Source organism: Anguilla rostrata, chromosome 4 (assembly GCF_018555375.3).
Source record: "Anguilla rostrata isolate EN2019 chromosome 4, ASM1855537v3, whole genome shotgun sequence".
NCBI lineage: Eukaryota > Metazoa > Chordata > Actinopteri > Anguilliformes > Anguillidae > Anguilla > Anguilla rostrata.
Window position 1 is genome coordinate 57,760,418 of NC_057936.1, and position 16,059 is coordinate 57,776,476.

The 16,059-nt window shown below is 38.0% G+C and overlaps 4 protein-coding genes across 8 annotated transcripts; 2 read left to right on the forward strand and 2 right to left on the reverse strand.

The window, feature by feature from the left end:
• Positions 1-690: 690 nt before the first annotated feature.
• Positions 691-4,551, forward strand: rpf1 (ribosome production factor 1 homolog). The gene is made up of 9 exons (XM_064333435.1): positions 691-1,000; positions 1,153-1,209; positions 1,585-1,665; positions 1,891-1,986; positions 2,137-2,290; positions 2,523-2,605; positions 2,764-2,945; positions 3,448-3,574; positions 4,304-4,551. Exons 1-9 carry the CDS (start codon positions 758-760, stop codon positions 4,343-4,345), a joined length of 1,065 nt encoding a protein of 354 aa, XP_064189505.1. The 5' UTR covers positions 691-757; the 3' UTR covers positions 4,346-4,551.
• Positions 4,552-4,707: 156 nt separating this feature from the next.
• Positions 4,708-5,910, reverse strand: LOC135253750 (guanine nucleotide-binding protein G(I)/G(S)/G(O) subunit gamma-5). The gene is made up of 3 exons (XM_064333438.1): positions 5,830-5,910; positions 5,088-5,235; positions 4,708-4,907 (listed from the first exon to the last, which is right to left on the reverse strand). Exons 1-2 carry the CDS (start codon positions 5,908-5,910, stop codon positions 5,110-5,112), a joined length of 207 nt encoding a protein of 68 aa, XP_064189508.1. The 3' UTR covers positions 4,708-4,907; positions 5,088-5,109.
• On the forward strand, positions 5,906-11,285 carry spata1 (spermatogenesis associated 1). Of its 5 annotated transcripts, none has more exons than XR_010329683.1 (13): positions 5,963-6,075; positions 6,764-6,797; positions 7,058-7,164; positions 7,478-7,595; positions 7,739-7,792; positions 7,997-8,342; positions 8,562-8,706; positions 8,842-8,896; positions 9,415-9,535; positions 9,954-10,079; positions 10,194-10,369; positions 10,656-10,768; positions 10,867-11,285. XR_010329683.1 is itself a non-coding variant. In XM_064333430.1 (13 exons), exons 1-13 carry the CDS (start codon positions 5,963-5,965, stop codon positions 10,981-10,983), a joined length of 1,611 nt encoding a protein of 536 aa, XP_064189500.1. In that variant the 3' UTR covers positions 10,984-11,285. The 5 variants fall into 5 exon arrangements, 4 of the variants coding, with proteins under 4 accessions (XP_064189502.1, XP_064189500.1, XP_064189501.1 ...); XM_064333430.1 differs by having other exon boundaries at positions 10,670-10,768; XM_064333432.1 differs by lacking the exon at positions 6,764-6,797 and having other exon boundaries at positions 5,906-6,046; positions 10,670-10,768.
• Positions 11,236-15,462, reverse strand: ctbs (chitobiase, di-N-acetyl-). Its single transcript, XM_064333434.1, has 7 exons — positions 15,181-15,462; positions 14,243-14,381; positions 13,834-14,042; positions 13,309-13,480; positions 12,793-12,890; positions 12,061-12,222; positions 11,236-11,899 (listed from the first exon to the last, which is right to left on the reverse strand). The coding sequence occupies exons 1-7, from the start codon at positions 15,292-15,294 to the stop codon at positions 11,696-11,698; spliced, it is 1,098 nt and encodes a 365-aa protein (XP_064189504.1). The 5' UTR covers positions 15,295-15,462; the 3' UTR covers positions 11,236-11,695.
• Positions 15,463-16,059: the final 597 nt, after the last annotated feature.

The window sequence follows — 16,059 nt, forward strand, 5'->3', positions numbered from 1 at the left end:
GCACATTAATCCTCAGTTTGATCTTAAAATAATTGGTTGGATAGGTATTCAGCTAATTAGCAATGGCAAAGCTAAATTATTTCACATGCAAAAAAGTCTGTCCGAAACCCCTGTGATGGGGACTTCTCTTACAATAAAATAAAATGCTACCATCCCACACCACGGCTATCGCCTCTACAGATACACAAGCAGGCTATTCATTTTCTATTTAAACCCTGGCTTTATGGCTAATATTTTTCATAATGAAAATTCCTAGCCAAATTTGCTGTGTATATTTTCTGACTATGTGTTTTTGAGTTTAAGCATTGCCTTGTGGAGGATATTGTCTATATATATTGTAATTTTGTCTATATCGTTGTTGCCTGGTATTAGATTTTAAAAGTTCTGAACCTTGGAGTTAATACATTCCAGCATTAATTACTCAATGCCATTTGATATTAAATATCAGTCCTGCATACTGTGTAATTGATTAACTTAACAGTATCACATCTCGCTTTGGTTTTACAAAACTCCAGACCGAAAAAGGAAAACCGATTTATCATGAGCGACATCTCTAGTTCGATCAAATTCTCAGCCGCAAAAAAAGTGTAATAGCGAGAATAAAATTATATTCTTTGGCGTCGCTAGGGGGCATAATCAACGAACTGTGGCTGTGCGTTTGAATGAACTCGGAAGTCATTTGAAAATTGTTTCCTGGTCAAAGAGTAAAGGTCAGTAAACGCATGCGAGGAAGAAACTTGGATAAAAAGCACGCAGCATGGATTCCGAAGTGCAATCAGAATCGCGGATTACGAACAAGAAACAAAAGAAAAAGATGAAAAACGAAAAGATACGGAACAAACTAAATCAGGAGGCTGTAGAAAAGGGCGCCGTCAAAGAATCTGAAAATGCGAATGCAGAACCAGAATCGTCGTTTCCCCCACCATTCAGCGTGTCAGAAATAAAAAACAAACAACGGCGACATTTTATGTTCATGAAATATAAACAGGAAAAACGAAAAGTAAGATCTGTTGTCATAAGTTATTACTTTGCTTTGTGTGCAAGATAATTGCCTACATGACAAGGCTAGTGTTATTTTGAAAGTTACTTAAACCGTACAACCACCTTTCTCTGTCTATGCTGGCGATATTTGACCATTTTATTTTATCAAAGGAAAAGCTGGCTTTGAAGAAGAAAAGGAAAAAGGAGAGGGACGCCCTTGGTGACGCGGTAAATTGCACTTATTATACACATTTGCTTGTTATGCTACCATTAGTTTTACTGTGCAGCAGTAACGTTGATGAGGTACTGTTTTTCAATAGTGCAGCCTACTTGGACTGAATGCCGGATGTGGATGAAGATTTAAACGCACAGATGTGATCTCTGTGGTCTTTTAACCATTAGAAGAGTAGTTATTTTAATGCTATTTGTTTAATTCTATGTCGGTGTTATAGAAGTGATTGTTACATCAACTTTATAATGTTCAGTTCAGAACATTCTAATCAAATATTTGTTATCGTGCACCTTAAAGGTGTATCAACAAAAAAAAAGTGTGTGGAAGAAAGTGATGTGGTTGTATATGAAATATGACTTGCTTTTCTGTAGGCACCTCCAAAACCAGTCCCTAAAACCATAGAAAATCAGAGGATTTATGATGAAACCACAGTTGACCCAGAAGATGAAGAGGTAAGGTTTCTCATTTGATAATTATAGGAAAAAGATGAAGCATTAAGTTTGACATCATTGTAACATTAATTCAGACTGAAATATATTAATATAAAATGTAAAATGTTGTACTTGTGAATATTGTGTATGCAGTGGGTAGAGAATGTAAAACGCATGCCTCATTATGTTTGTTTACTGTTGTTGCTTAAACGTATGTTTTCGTTTTAATTTTTCAATTTTCTGCAGGTAGCTTTTGATGAGGGAACTGATGAGTTTTCAGCTTACTTCAACAAACTAACAAATCCAAAAGTTCTCATTACCACCTCAGACAGACCAAGAGGGGTGAGCATGTTTTTGGACCGCACCATTAGGACAATTCTTGCATTCCAGTACAGGATGTATGCAAAATGTAGACATCCAGTATGAACATAAATGCTGAAAGTTGTACTCAATTTATTTCCCCCTATTTAAAGTTGCTTCTTTGTTTTTCAGAGGACGGTGAGGTTCTGTGAGCAGCTTGCAACCGTCATACCAAATGCACATGTGTATTATAGACGAGGTCTTGCTTTAAAGAGGGTTATCCCTCAGTGTATAGCTAGAGATTTCACATTTCTCATGGTGGTAAACGAGGACCGTAAGATGCCCAGTATCCTTTTTTATGTGTTTTAGGTCACATCATGAGTTCCTTGAGCTTCTCACAAAAATAAATAAATTCTCCAGCAATTCTACCCACAATTTTCCCATTTTTAACACAGCATTGTCCATTGATTCAGTTTGTGCTTTATACACACTATTTTTGCAGAAATGTTGGCTGCCCAATATTTATGTACATGCACACATTTTGTTTATTGGAGTCTCCTTAACCAAAAATTACAAAGATGGCCTTGTTCTCTGCCATCTTCCGGATGGACCAACAGCGCATTTCAAAGTAAGCAGTGTTCGACTGCGCAAAGAAATGAAGGTAAGCTGTTCTAGCTTCAGCTTTATCTTGTATCTTTTTGAGGTCTGTAGAAATATTGCTTGTTTTATTATTTAATTGTGAATCCAAGAATGTGTGTTCGGGCTGTACCTGTTGCTGAAGAAAAACATACTTTGCTCTTTCCTGTGAACACTTTACAGAGACGAGGCAAAGACCCAACAGAGCATTCTCCAGAGGTGATACTAAACAACTTTACAACACGTTTGGGTCACAGCATTGGACGGATGTTTGCTGCACTCTTCCCCCATGATCCACAGTTCGTCGGTCGGCAGGTTGCAACGTTCCATAATCAGCGAGACTTCATCTTTTTCAGATTTCACAGGTGAGTACCCGGACCTTGACACCTTCAACATATTTAGAAAAACCAAAACTCATATACTCTTAAAATGGCTGTTTCATTATTACGGAAAGGAAGGGGGAACGGCTGTTCATTGACTGCAACTATTGAGCACTCTGTATTTTCTGAGACTTCCATGGGCGTAACTTACTATTTACCATGTACCACGTGATGGCATTTGAAAATGGTACTGATAATGAATGCAACAATAGTAAAAACAATAGCATAATAAATAGTGTTAATATAAATTAGGGCATGTAGAGAAGTGAAAATGATGTAAAACAGAGGATAGTGTAACTAAAACTGTATATCATTCTACCGGGCTTCTTTGTTAAGGCCTATCATAGTACGTGGACGGTTGGAATCAAAACCAGCATGTACAATGGGGTTAAAGCTCTGACTTTTAAGAAGCCATGATCTAGTCTTAATGTAATGGAAAGCTGTTTTGGATAAATTGGACTCAATCACTGTTGTCTGCTCCCCTAAGGTACATCTTCAAGAACGAGAAGAGAGTTGGCATTCAAGAGCTAGGACCACGCTTTACACTTAAACTTCGCTCTCTCCAAAAGGGCACGTTTGACTCCAAATTTGGAGAGTATGAATGGGTTCACAAGGTGAGTGCTTGCATAGTGATTCTTAAACATTTGGCTCAAATGTTGAGATGAGCAACTAATCCAGAAGACCTGGAATCATTCATGTTTGGAGAAGTAGCTGTCAACTACTGGCAGATGAGGGATTAATACTTCCAGTAGTGTGATAGTGTGAAGTATTCCTGCATCTACATTTCCCCTCTTGTATCTGCACAATGAATTCCTCTAGGATCATGCTGTCCTTGGTGCATAAAGCTAACTGTCATTTAGGATAGTGTCACAGCACATTGTTTCCATTTGGCAAAACGCAGTAAAAACAGAACTACACACATTGTGAATTCAGATTTTCAGGTTGTCGTTATGTTTGGGTTTTTTTTCTCTTGGTTTTCCTGATTGTGCATCTTTTAATTAACCGGTTTTCTTTGGCATCCCACAAAAAACTTGTTCTTTCCCTTTCTTGTGTTGAATACTGTGGAACATCCCAATTTACATTCTTTAGCTGTAGTGTCAAGATATGCCTCTTAATATTTAAAGTTTTTAATTTGTGGAAAGTGGGACTTAAGTTGAATGCTTGTCTTTCTGCAACAATGTTAAGGAGGAATTTGGCTAAGTCCGGTGACTTACCCAATGCAATATATAGGTGTTTTTTTGCAGGTCATTAATTAACCTGCGCCCACACCCCCACACACGTATGGACAGGTGTGCTTATATGTCAACTGTACCTTTTTAATTCAATCTTTTCTCACTTTTCAGCGACATGAGATGGACTCCAACAGAAGGAAGTTCCATCTTTAAACATGGATTCCAATATGCATCAGACTACAGCTATGTTAATGTCATTTTTAAAAATATGTATTATGTATATAAATATAATTTGAGTTTGAAAAATGACAAATGTGAATGAACAATGACCTGTATTTGAATGATTCAAGTTTCCACAAAGTAATTGACCCATAGGCCTATGTTTTCTAAGGCCTGCAAATTAAAAGGACGTGCTCCTATTCAATTGACATTTTATTTTCTTATTATAAAAGTCCAGTGAAGAATGTTGCCAAGAAAGAATGCATTAATTAAAAGGCACAAGAGAATATTTAAAATCAGTCTCTCCCCTTGATTTAACACCAGTTAATGCGGATTTAAAAGTACTGCAAAGCACAGATCCTTCATGGAATTTAATGTAAATTCAAGGTATTACAAAAGGTATTCATTCCACATCAATGGCAGTAAAAATAATTGGCAGGTAACATAATTTTAAATGAGGTATAGTGCAGACACTGTTGCTGGTTTGTAACCAACACATTTCTCTGATGTCTTCACATGTCATTCAATATGACAACTTGACCAAAAACCGTGAAGCCTGGAAAATGAAGACATACAAATATTACAAAACAGCAAAAAAAAGGCTACTTTTCCTGTACCACAGGCAATTTAGGGTGAGTTGTGGATTGCACACGAACGTAAAAATATTACACATTACAAGAGTTATTTAAGTTATGGCTCAGGTGAGTTGTTAAGATTGTATACTGATGACACTTACCAGCCTATAGGCCAGGAGCATGTTATAGGAAAGAGCAGACTTTCTGAGGTCTGAAGGGGTTCGTACTGGAAGACAATCCTGTCAACAGAGGGTCATGGAGTGCGTTCTGGATACAAAACTGCTGCAGGTCAGCCGCTGCCTGAGACACCTGTGGAAGGGGGGTGGATGCGCACCGCTAATGCATACCAATAAAAGCCGCAGATTCACACAGTATCGTACACAAAAACTGCGTTACAACCAGCTTAGTCACTTGCACCAAAGCGAACCGCAGGTTACTGTTGACAGATGGTACTGTCCAAATACTTGGCTAGATCTGTTTGTTTGCCGGCGTCTCGAGGCAAAGGAAGAGATGCAGGCTGCTGTTTCTAAAACCAGTTTAGTAATTTCCCAACAAGATGGCTAGCTATTAATGTGATACTATGGTTAACACCACTCAAACCTATCTTGGCCATCTTGCTAGCCAAACTACGTCAAGATGGCTCGGCAACCCGGTAGTTTTCCATGCTGGCTGAGGTACAAGGTTTATTGAGTGAATAGTATTCGTAGACTAATTTATATCGATTTTATATCTATCTAACAGCACACCTTTATAATTAAAACACCAAGACAACTGACGGGTAACGAAATCGCTGTTTTTTTGTTCCCACTATGCGCCCTAATCCATGATACAGCTAGCTAAATAGCATAGCAACCTAACGTTAGTACACATTTTACCAAGTGATCATTTCAACCACTATTGTACCTTCACTCTGTTGATGCTTGCTTCAAAACGCAACTGCTGAACAGTTTTCTTCATTGCAAGGATGTTTGATGAACCAGACATGTTGATGTATTTGTAACGTCACTAACAAGCAACTGCTGGGAACAAAGGGAAGATGCTGAATCAAGCACACCGCTTGAAACACGTTTCCGGTTTTGAATACATTTCAAGGGTTGCCAGATACAAGAGAACTTTATTGGTGAGTAAAACGGTGTACAAACACACGCGGCGAGTATTCTGCGTTTAACAAGTCACGAATTGTATTGTAATACAATTGATAACTTTTACGTCTCGTCTGAACCACTAATCTACAAGAGAGTAGCCTTGATGAATATAAATAATTAGCTAACTGAGTCAGTGTAATTGCACATCACGGACCACGTTTGCATAGCCTTGGTAACTGGCAGTCCTGTCATTTCTTTAGTCTGTTCCAAAACTTTCTCTTTCATCTTCATTTTGTAAATATTTTGTGTATCTCCAAATGCCTGCCTACAGTGTTTTCCCTTAATCACACTAAAAGCTATATGATAAAGCGAACTTCTGAGGCGTAGGCAGTCATTACGCCAACTTCCAAGGCTATTTGCGAGAATGACGCCTCGTACATCAACAATACTGTCTGTGTGTACCCTTACCCCTCACAATTTCCGAAGGAACTGCCCTGCCATATAGGCGACTGTTTGATTACACAGATTGTTACTTAGCAGTCTGCTCCACTCCCTTCCCACTCACCAAGCCAACTGGCCAAACATAGTCATGTTTTTTGATGGAATAATTAGTAGCCATTATTATATCAAAGCACCCGCTTTATACAACAAACGGCATGTAAAATATGGCTTCACTGCGACATCACACGCTACATTAGGTTCATTTTAATCGTGGAGTTTATTGGAATAACTTCATCTGTCCACATGAGCAGAATTCCAGAAAAAGAAAGACCAACAACCGCAAGGGTAAGATGCTAACGGTCTATATGTTCTTTTTTGTGACCGTGTGTAATTATTATTATTATTATGCTGTTGCAGTTGGGAAATGTAGGCTACTTTTCTATAAAAAAAAATTTCATTTCACCTTTACACCTTGCTCGAAGTCACAACAGCATCCATAGTATATTACTACAGAAACATGATAAATGCAGTCATGAAACTGTTACAATTTGGTCCAGGTTTTGGTATGATTAGGTTGTTTTTCTGAACTATTTATAATTCACTAGTTGTTGGAGCTGCATATATTCTATGTACCAGAAGAAAAGTGGAATTCAAAACTCAATAAAGCTCCAATTGAAGCCATTGACGGCTTCATATCTGCCGGCTTTATCAGGTAAGCATCCTAGCTATTTCCTAACTAAATGTGTCTTTTACTTTGATAAAATATACTGTACTGAATGCAGAACTACAAAAAAGTCATATATTTAAAAATGAGACTCCTCATGAGAGACACAGTGAAATGACTGATATTTGAGGTTAAATGTCATACTGAAATTGTGTACTTTTTAAATACTGGAACTCATTAGTCATGCAGTGCAAATTGAATCCAAGTATAAATTAAAACCTAATGTAACATTTTAGTTACTTTTTTTTATTTTTATTTTTTTACGTTGTATGCTCTAATTTAATAATGTGTCTTGTTGCAGAGTGTATCCCAACATAAGTTTAAAAACTCTCAGGGATGAACTTGGTGGGCTTCTTGGGGCAGAAAAGTCAATTGACAATTTTTCATTTTTAAAATGTGTCGGTCGAAGTTTGGCATTGGTGAGTACAATACGTTTCACCTGGGGATAAACACTATATATAGTTTGGCCATCTTAGAAAATGTGGAGTGGGGCTGAATATGAAGAAAATGCATGATTTATGCTTGTGAATTAATGTGTATGTATTTATTACCACATGATCAGGTCAAAGCCAAACAAGAAAGGGAACTGAAAGTGAAGTCCTTTGTCCCTCCATTTGTATGTATATTGTGTTGTGTATTTTTAATACAGAAATAAATATTTGTATATTTTATTATAATTCAAGCCCATTTATGGTCATTCATTTTGACTAATTTTATTAATAGGAATTAAACTGACTTGTATATTTTAAAATATGTTATTGTAAGCAGTTTTAAAGAAAAAAAATGTTTTATTGCTTCTTTTTTCATTGTTTCTTATCAGGCCCCACATCCAGAACTGTACCTGCTGCCCATGGTGGAAAATAGTGACAGTGTTCTCTCTGATTCGCTCACACCGGATAGGCAGATTTACCGCACAGACCTTCACACGTACTCTGCCAAGAGTTCCCACGTGCCTACTGTGACAAAAAAGTCCTCAAAACTTCCCCAGATCAAACACCAAGCACCCCAACGGCCTCCCCCAACACAGATCATGCAAGGTTTGGGGAGCTTCAGCTCTAGCGATGAGAAGGAAGATGTCCTCCACTCTCAAGAGCCAGGGTGGGATGAAACCCGCAACCCCCCAGGGAGAGACCAGGATCAGTCAGAATCTGTTCTAGAACAGGAAGGTGAGCAAAGCACACAGCTCATGTAACTATCTGCATGAAACTCAAGGCCTTATTTATATAGTATTTCAGATCATATTTATATATTATCATATTTACACTTCTGTTTTCAGTATTTGTTTCTAGGTGAAAAAGACAGCTTGAAAAACTAATATGTAAATTGATAATCTGATCCCAGGAGGAGTAGAATGTATTGATCTATGTATTCATGTCAAAATATAGAAATGGCTCCAGCAGCAGAGCCTCAAGCTAAAAGCAATACCTATGTAAAGATGGGCCCCCGTTTCCGGAAACACCCCACTAGAGATTCTGGAGTTCCTGAGTCACTGGAGGATTATGATTCTGGATTCTCCCCCTCCAAAGCCAGGTAAACAGGTCTGTCGCATGTACATGTCAATACTTGTTTTTCGCAAATCCCAATAGCATATGTTTAAGACAGACATATTTGTATTTACATGATTCTTCACAGTCTAACATTTTGGTATGCATTCCTTTGTTTTAGGAACTCAAATCGCTCTCAGCCGTTAAAGTACATTAGCAAGAAATCAAATAATCAGGTAAGTAATGTAAAATTACACTGACTTTTTCCCATTGGTTTATTTTGAAAAGAACATTCTGTATATATATATATATATTTTTTTCTGTATGACTGCTGAATTCTGTTTTCTAATTAAATGTAAAGTATAGAAACGATTAAATATAATAGCCTCTTTGTACTTTTTCCAATTTCACAGATGCAAAACTTTTGCATACCAGCTTTGAATGTTCTATTTTAAAACACACTATGAAGAATGGGCAGTTGTTTTTATGGAGTTTTGTTGAATCGCTCAAAGTCCACCAGGAAGTCTCGTAGACATGTAAATGAGGGATTCCCTGTAAAATAAAGTTTAGTGTCTTTGTCAGTATCTTTCCTGCACAAACCTTTAGAAATTCCATAGCCAGCAGGGGGGCTGGATACTAATGGAAGAGCCTGGTTCTGTGTCATGAATGCAAAGGGGAGAGCGTCCAGAAAAAGGACTTAAATTTACAGTCTGAGGACAACACACATTTTGAATGTTTTTTTTCTTTTTTACAGATCCGGAGAAATCCACCCCATCTGCCCACTTCTGCACAGTATTCCCCACCCCCTTCCTCAGCACTTCCTCATCATACCATAGCAACGTGCAAACCCACTGCTTCTGTTTTCCTCACAAATAGTAAGCTGACAGTGCTTGGGTCATTTCATGAGCTAATTTCTTTGGACACTTTCAGCCAAACCTATTATGTCTTGCATTAAATTGGTCCTGTTTTCAAACGGGTTAAAACAATGAGCTTACTGTGCCCTGCATAATGTTTAGGACAAATGCTTCAATACTTATAGTGGCATTGGATCTGTCACATTGTTAGACCAACAATGTATTTGGATAAAAATATTTTTGGGTCAAATTCATGCTGCATGTTTAGTTGATGACCATATCCGCTTGTTATACCAACTCATCTTTTGTGCACCCATGTTTTCCAACTTAAATATACAAACTATGCAGTTGAATACCCATCTTTTTTTATTTTTTTAATGATGCCCCTTGACTTTCATTTCCAAGCAGGTACTAAACAGATAACGGTGCTTTTCTCTAGGAGAGGAGTTGATTGAGCAGATTAAATTGGTGAAAGAAGAGCGGAAGCATCTTGAAAGGACTCGACAAGGCCTGCTGCGAAAAGGCAAAGACCTACTGGCACAGAACAGATACCGTAGGATGAATGGTATGAATGAATTAAAGATGTGTGAAACATACAGTGAAACTACGTTTTACCGTACCACTGTTTAACTACAGTAAAATAGTGTTGAATGAATGTTACAATTGAAGTTGTCCTCAGCGCGAGACAGCTGGAAGAGGAAGTACTTTGATGCAAAGAAGGCCACAGAACACCTGGAGAGCACTCTAAAAAGTCTCAGACAGGACTTGGAAGCATTTTATCACAAACTGCTGCAACAGCTGCAGGCACGGGATGGCAGGCACAAAACCAAACACCTGGGGAAACCTTACGCCAAGGTGAATTTCCACCAAACGTTTCATAAGGGTAAAGCTGTGGTACTGTAATACAATTCTGCACATTGAAGAGCCACTAGGGGGTAGCAGGCCCTAGTTTATTAGTCGTTTGTTATTATTAGTTGCTCAATGCACAAAACATAAGTTTAAAAGTATTTTAAACTTTTATTTCAAAAGTTAAAATGAGAAATCTGGATTTATCACAGGTAAAAGGATTAATGTATGAACTGTGTCCTATGTGTGCAATACATCCAGCAGTGCTCAGCTGTTTATGTTGTACTGTACACAGTGTTTCCTTTTCAGAATGAACTCATCATCCAGATTATTTTGGAGAGCCATGAAATAGACAAGCTGAAAAAGAAAGTGGATGATGCCAAAATGAAACTGGTCACAGAGCTGAAGGTATCATGAAAACCATTTTATATCAACACAGGAATATCAGCTCTTATTTTTAACCAAGGTTTCTGATCTTTAACTCCATGTTTACGGCTCTTTTTCAGCTCAGGAAGCAGGCTGCAACTGAACTCCAGGCACTAAAAGCAGAGCTAATACAGAAGGTCCAGTCTTCTCTCCCTGTACCACACAAAAGCTCTGTGGGCAATGGGTTTGGGTCCTAGAGCAGGTTGAGTTAGCTGGGCATTTCAAGTAAATCTCTGTGGCTTCAACTCTTATCATAAGGAACTAAGAATTAAGGTTTTTTTCTGTGTGAAGAGGCTGTTTTTATCAAAAGGTAATCAGTGCTCAATAATTCCAAACAACTTCTGTCATGTAAAACCCACTGACATACAAGCGTTATTTCTTCTACAACTTGTTAATCACTTGGATTCTTACACTACAGGTTATAAATAAGCAATTGAGGTTTTACTATATGATTTCAAGATGTTTTATTCAACAGTTTATTAAAGGTTTTGCATTAAAACCTTATTGTTATCTTATTACATGAATGAAGTGCATAATCAAGGTAAATTTGTTTGCGAAATTATATTTATCATTATGTTCAAAATATTCAGCATAAAGCATTAAACAGAAACAAATTCAGATCAATACAGAAACAAGTTTTTTGTTAAAAAACCTGAGAAATAACCATCTCTGCTGCATATCAAATCATTTAAAAGTGGTGGTGGTCAAAAAAAAAAAGTTTCTTTTTTTGACAACTGTTTAAAGGACATCCCACCAATTTTTTACGACTGTAATAAAAAGGCTGTTTAATTGAAGTGCTAGCACAAATCCCTAAATTCAAGAGAAAAACACTTGTTCCTCCTCAAGTCCAAACACAAAGCATTATATTGACTTGTAGAAATAGCTGAGGAGACTGGGTTGTCTCTTCACTCAGCGCTCTTTCTCATGGTTTGGTTTAAGGGCATTCCACATGTCTTTAGTCTGCTGCTGGGCAACAGGGTTGTTACTGTAGTCCAGGAGATTGCCATTCCACATGCCAATCCCCCGAAGGCCCAGTGTGCTGACGTAGGCTGCCTTCAGAGAAATGCTCGCTGGGTCATCATACCACACCTGGTGGACTTGCCCCTCTTTGTTCTGGTGACAGAAAGTCAAAGCTAATATCAGGCGCGGCAAATACTGAGTACTCTCGTATTGTAAAGAAAGGCAATTCACGCAGTACAAGCTACATAATGTACAGAATTTCCTTGGACTCTATGCCAAAGGGGCTCCATAATGCTTCTATAAAATGAACACACCTTGTAATTGTAGTAAGGGGCAGCCTGCACCTCATCCCACATTCTGCCAGACATGGAGCTGTTGATCTGTTTCATCATGGTACTGTAGGGCACCTGTCGTCCAGCTGCATCGCTGCAAGGAGCTCCACGGAAGGGAACTTTAGAGATGGCACACACACCCTCCTAAAAGGGAACGGCCCTTAATGCATTAACTTGTGATTAATTTTAATAGCAAGTATTAATTAGGCCTAACTGTTAAAGACAGGATGATAGATTGGAAATCTGGTTATAGTTCTGCAATTTGGGGGACCACCACAGTCAAAATAATAATGTCATTAATTGCTTTTCAAAAGTTGAACTCATTAATCATTAAATATTAATCAAGAGTCCTCATTTTAAGTCAAAGATACAAAACGCACCCAGTGGTCTTGAAAAAAACAGCCCAAATACATAAATGGAATATTCAGCTAAAATGTATACAGGAATAAGATTGGGTAATTTGTTTCATACATGTAAAAGGCATAACTGGAAACTAACAATCACTAAAGTACGGATAATTATTCGTAAAGTGGTGTGCGTGTAAACATGGTCAACTGTTTATACTCAGCCTTCTTTAGAACTTAAAACCCAGTTATTCCAACAAAGCTGCTGATCTGAATTATGACAGGATAAAGGCAGACCCGTGGGCACTACAAGTAGTACTTAAACCACATCATTCTTCCTGTGTGACTGTAATTGCACTTTGGTACTTACCTGTGAAAAATTAAGACATGGGTAGTCATAACCATACCATGGCACTCCCATCACAAGTTTTTTGGGGTTTATCTTCATCATTATGTAATCAGTATATGCTAAGAAAAAGAAAGTTGAGCATAAATTCCAAGAAGTCACCTGAAAAGTTATTCTACTTGGGGAATTCCCTGTAAACCAGCCTAAGCTGCTTGGGCTGGTTTAAGCTGTGTTTTTGACACCTCTGGCTGCATTTACCTGGTCGACCTGCCTACTGCACCAGTTTGTCCATTAGCCTACTCTACCCGGTTTAACCAGCTTTGACCAGCCACAGACCAGCTATGACCAGCTAAGACCAGCTTAGAATCCCACCTGGTCTTAGCTGGAATTTTCAGCAGGGTTGGAATTTTGGAAGATATAAAAACCTGCACACGCAATAGGTCCCAAGGACAGAATATGGGCAGTCCTGGCATAATTTATATTATGAAATGTAGTATATGTAAAAAAAGTTCCAAACTAAATCTTTTCGCTAATACTCACCAGTTAAAGTCTGGTTAACAGGCGCATTTGCCATAGCAATGCAGTCACCCCATATCTGACTCTGCTCATCATATGACATCACAAAGAGCAGATCACATGATTCTGCGATGGTAGCATAGTCATAACAACGTTTGTCAATACATTTTCCGGACCATGCCACATCAAATGACACCTAAGAATGGAAAAGACTTTGTTATTCCTATTAACTACACAGTGATATGAGCAGAGTGAGTAAATGAAGGCAACAAGCAACAACTCTAATGCCAATATTGCTATGTAAAAAGTTGTGTAAGTCGCTCTGGATAAGAGCGTCTGCTAAATGCCTGTAATGTAAAGTAATGTAATGTAATGTAATATCAGATGTAATCCATTTTCACTTATGCAACAGGTGATAACACATAACTACACATTCCTTTAATTCATGGAATTAAAGGAATGTGTAGTGCAATGCTCCTGTATCTACCACAAATATAATGATAAACATTATTGGAAACTATTATATTAGAATAAATTATGATATTTCACCTGTGACCCTGGAATATCTCTGTGAAAAGCCTCGGTGGATTCTTTGACAAGGGCAGTCAAAGCATAGTACTCAGGTGAGGACTCCGCCACCTCTTGCTCAATGTCAATATTGATCCCATCCATAAACTGCTTCTTGGCCAAGTCCACTTTCTCTGCAATCCACGCAGCCCTCTTAGCAGGGTCCACAATTTCAGAAAGCGGTACATCACCTGAATGACCCAAATTAGCATGTCATTAAGTGAGTGTGCTGTGAGCGGTGTGCCTAAATTTCGAGTATTTAATATATTCATCAGCACTGCTTACATCACAAAATTGAGAACGAGTGTACAGACTTCTGTTATCTTTGTTATTGTTAAAATGTCTAACGTGTAAATTAAAACTGCTCAGATGATATAGGCCTACTTCTTACCTTTCAGGACTAGCCGTGCGCCCTTGGAATGAGCGTAACACATGAGCTCTGGATCATATTTTCCAAACGCAGCTACTGTAGTTACCTTACTCCAGTCATAGGACTTCCATGCCTTGTTTCCAACATCAAACACGTATACCTGAATAAGGATTAGTCAGGGTGACACTTTTCACTTTTAAGGTCTAGCTGCTTCCAAACAGTATAAGGCAGCTATAAGCATAGTTGTAGAATTTCTTCTTACCATTGAAAATGCATGATAATAGGACAGCCTTTGTACTGGTCGGGATGGATCTTGTAAGGAAACTGCTGGGAAACTCCAAGCGGCAATGCGTACATATGCTTCAATCAAGATCCATCCCGACCAGTACACCTGAGCAGTTCCAAAAGATACGGAACAATGGAGTGGACAATGAAATATTGGTAACTTTATATACAGTGGCATTAATATATGACTTTTTCTTTTTTTAAGGGGGTGCAGAGCAATATGGTTTTAAACACACGTTATGATGGCATTATAAACAGAATGAATAGTGTTTGTTATGCATGGTAGGTTTGATCTCAATGCAGTTATAGCATATAGCCGTTTTTCCAAATTGTATTTCTCGCTATAATTGTGCCGCCGTGGTAACACAAACTACGCTTGCGGGTCAGACACTCTCCATGGTAAGACATTTCAGGATATGCCGGACTTGTGTCTGAAGTGCTGCGACGGAAACAGCGATAGATTTACTTCGCAGTCACATCAGTCCGGAATGTAAACAAGTCAGGCATTCTTCACGGTAATAAGAATTTTACGACAGCGTTTGCTAAGCTTTAGCGTTATTCACTACAAATGCATACATCTTTCACAATAACCACACTATTGCCACCAAATGCTAAGCAGGTAGTCAGTACTTCACCCAGCTCACACAGTCTGTTCAGTTCCCTAATTTAGCTACCTCAAAATCCTTTTCATCGGTGATTTGTTTGCAGAGCTCCGCAGTTTCACACGGGCACTGCACATTACAGGAGACCAGTGTCAAAAACATAAAACATAACCAGAATACTTGCATGGTAATGCAATGACTTAAACAGCGACTGTTCTTCGCGAGCAATACTTGCTACTCTAATATGAAGCACATCGAAGGTGCAGTCGCCTACTACTTAGTTGGTTGATATTTCATTAAGTCATGCCAACAACGATACTTCTCAATTCCTGTTGCGACTTCCGTCATTCGGTCAATACGGAGTGCCTAACAGGCCATAAATAACCAGATTTTTCCTTTCACTCTAATTTAAACAATTCTAAGATTATTAGGGGTCTTAGCAGTTCAGGGTCTGGAACATTTGTTATTATTATTATTATTATTATTATTATTATTATTATTATTATTATTATTGGTGTTGTTGTTTCTAAAAATAATAATACTAATAAATAATTTCACCCCTCTCTTTTTTTCTGGTTTACTTGCCAAAAAATTTAAAAATGGTGGATAATCCAACATGATAGATATTATAAATCAATAAGCAGATTTGTTGATGAGGAGTGTGATGTTTTAAAGTTCTTTTCAAGTTTGTATGTCTAATATAGGGCTGAAGTTACAATTGTTTGAATATTCAAAAGATGATTATAGCGGTATCATGTGGCCACACTGATGGTTTGAGTAGGGTATTTAATTAACATTATCAAAAGGCAAAGGCGTTTGGTGGGGGTTGGGGGGGGGGGGGGTCTCAGCAGAAATGTGTAATGTGGATCAATGCTAGTTGATCATTACCATGGCAATTTCCAAAATGTATTTAATTTAGTTGTTTTTACTGTTTAAATAAGGGAACTTTTT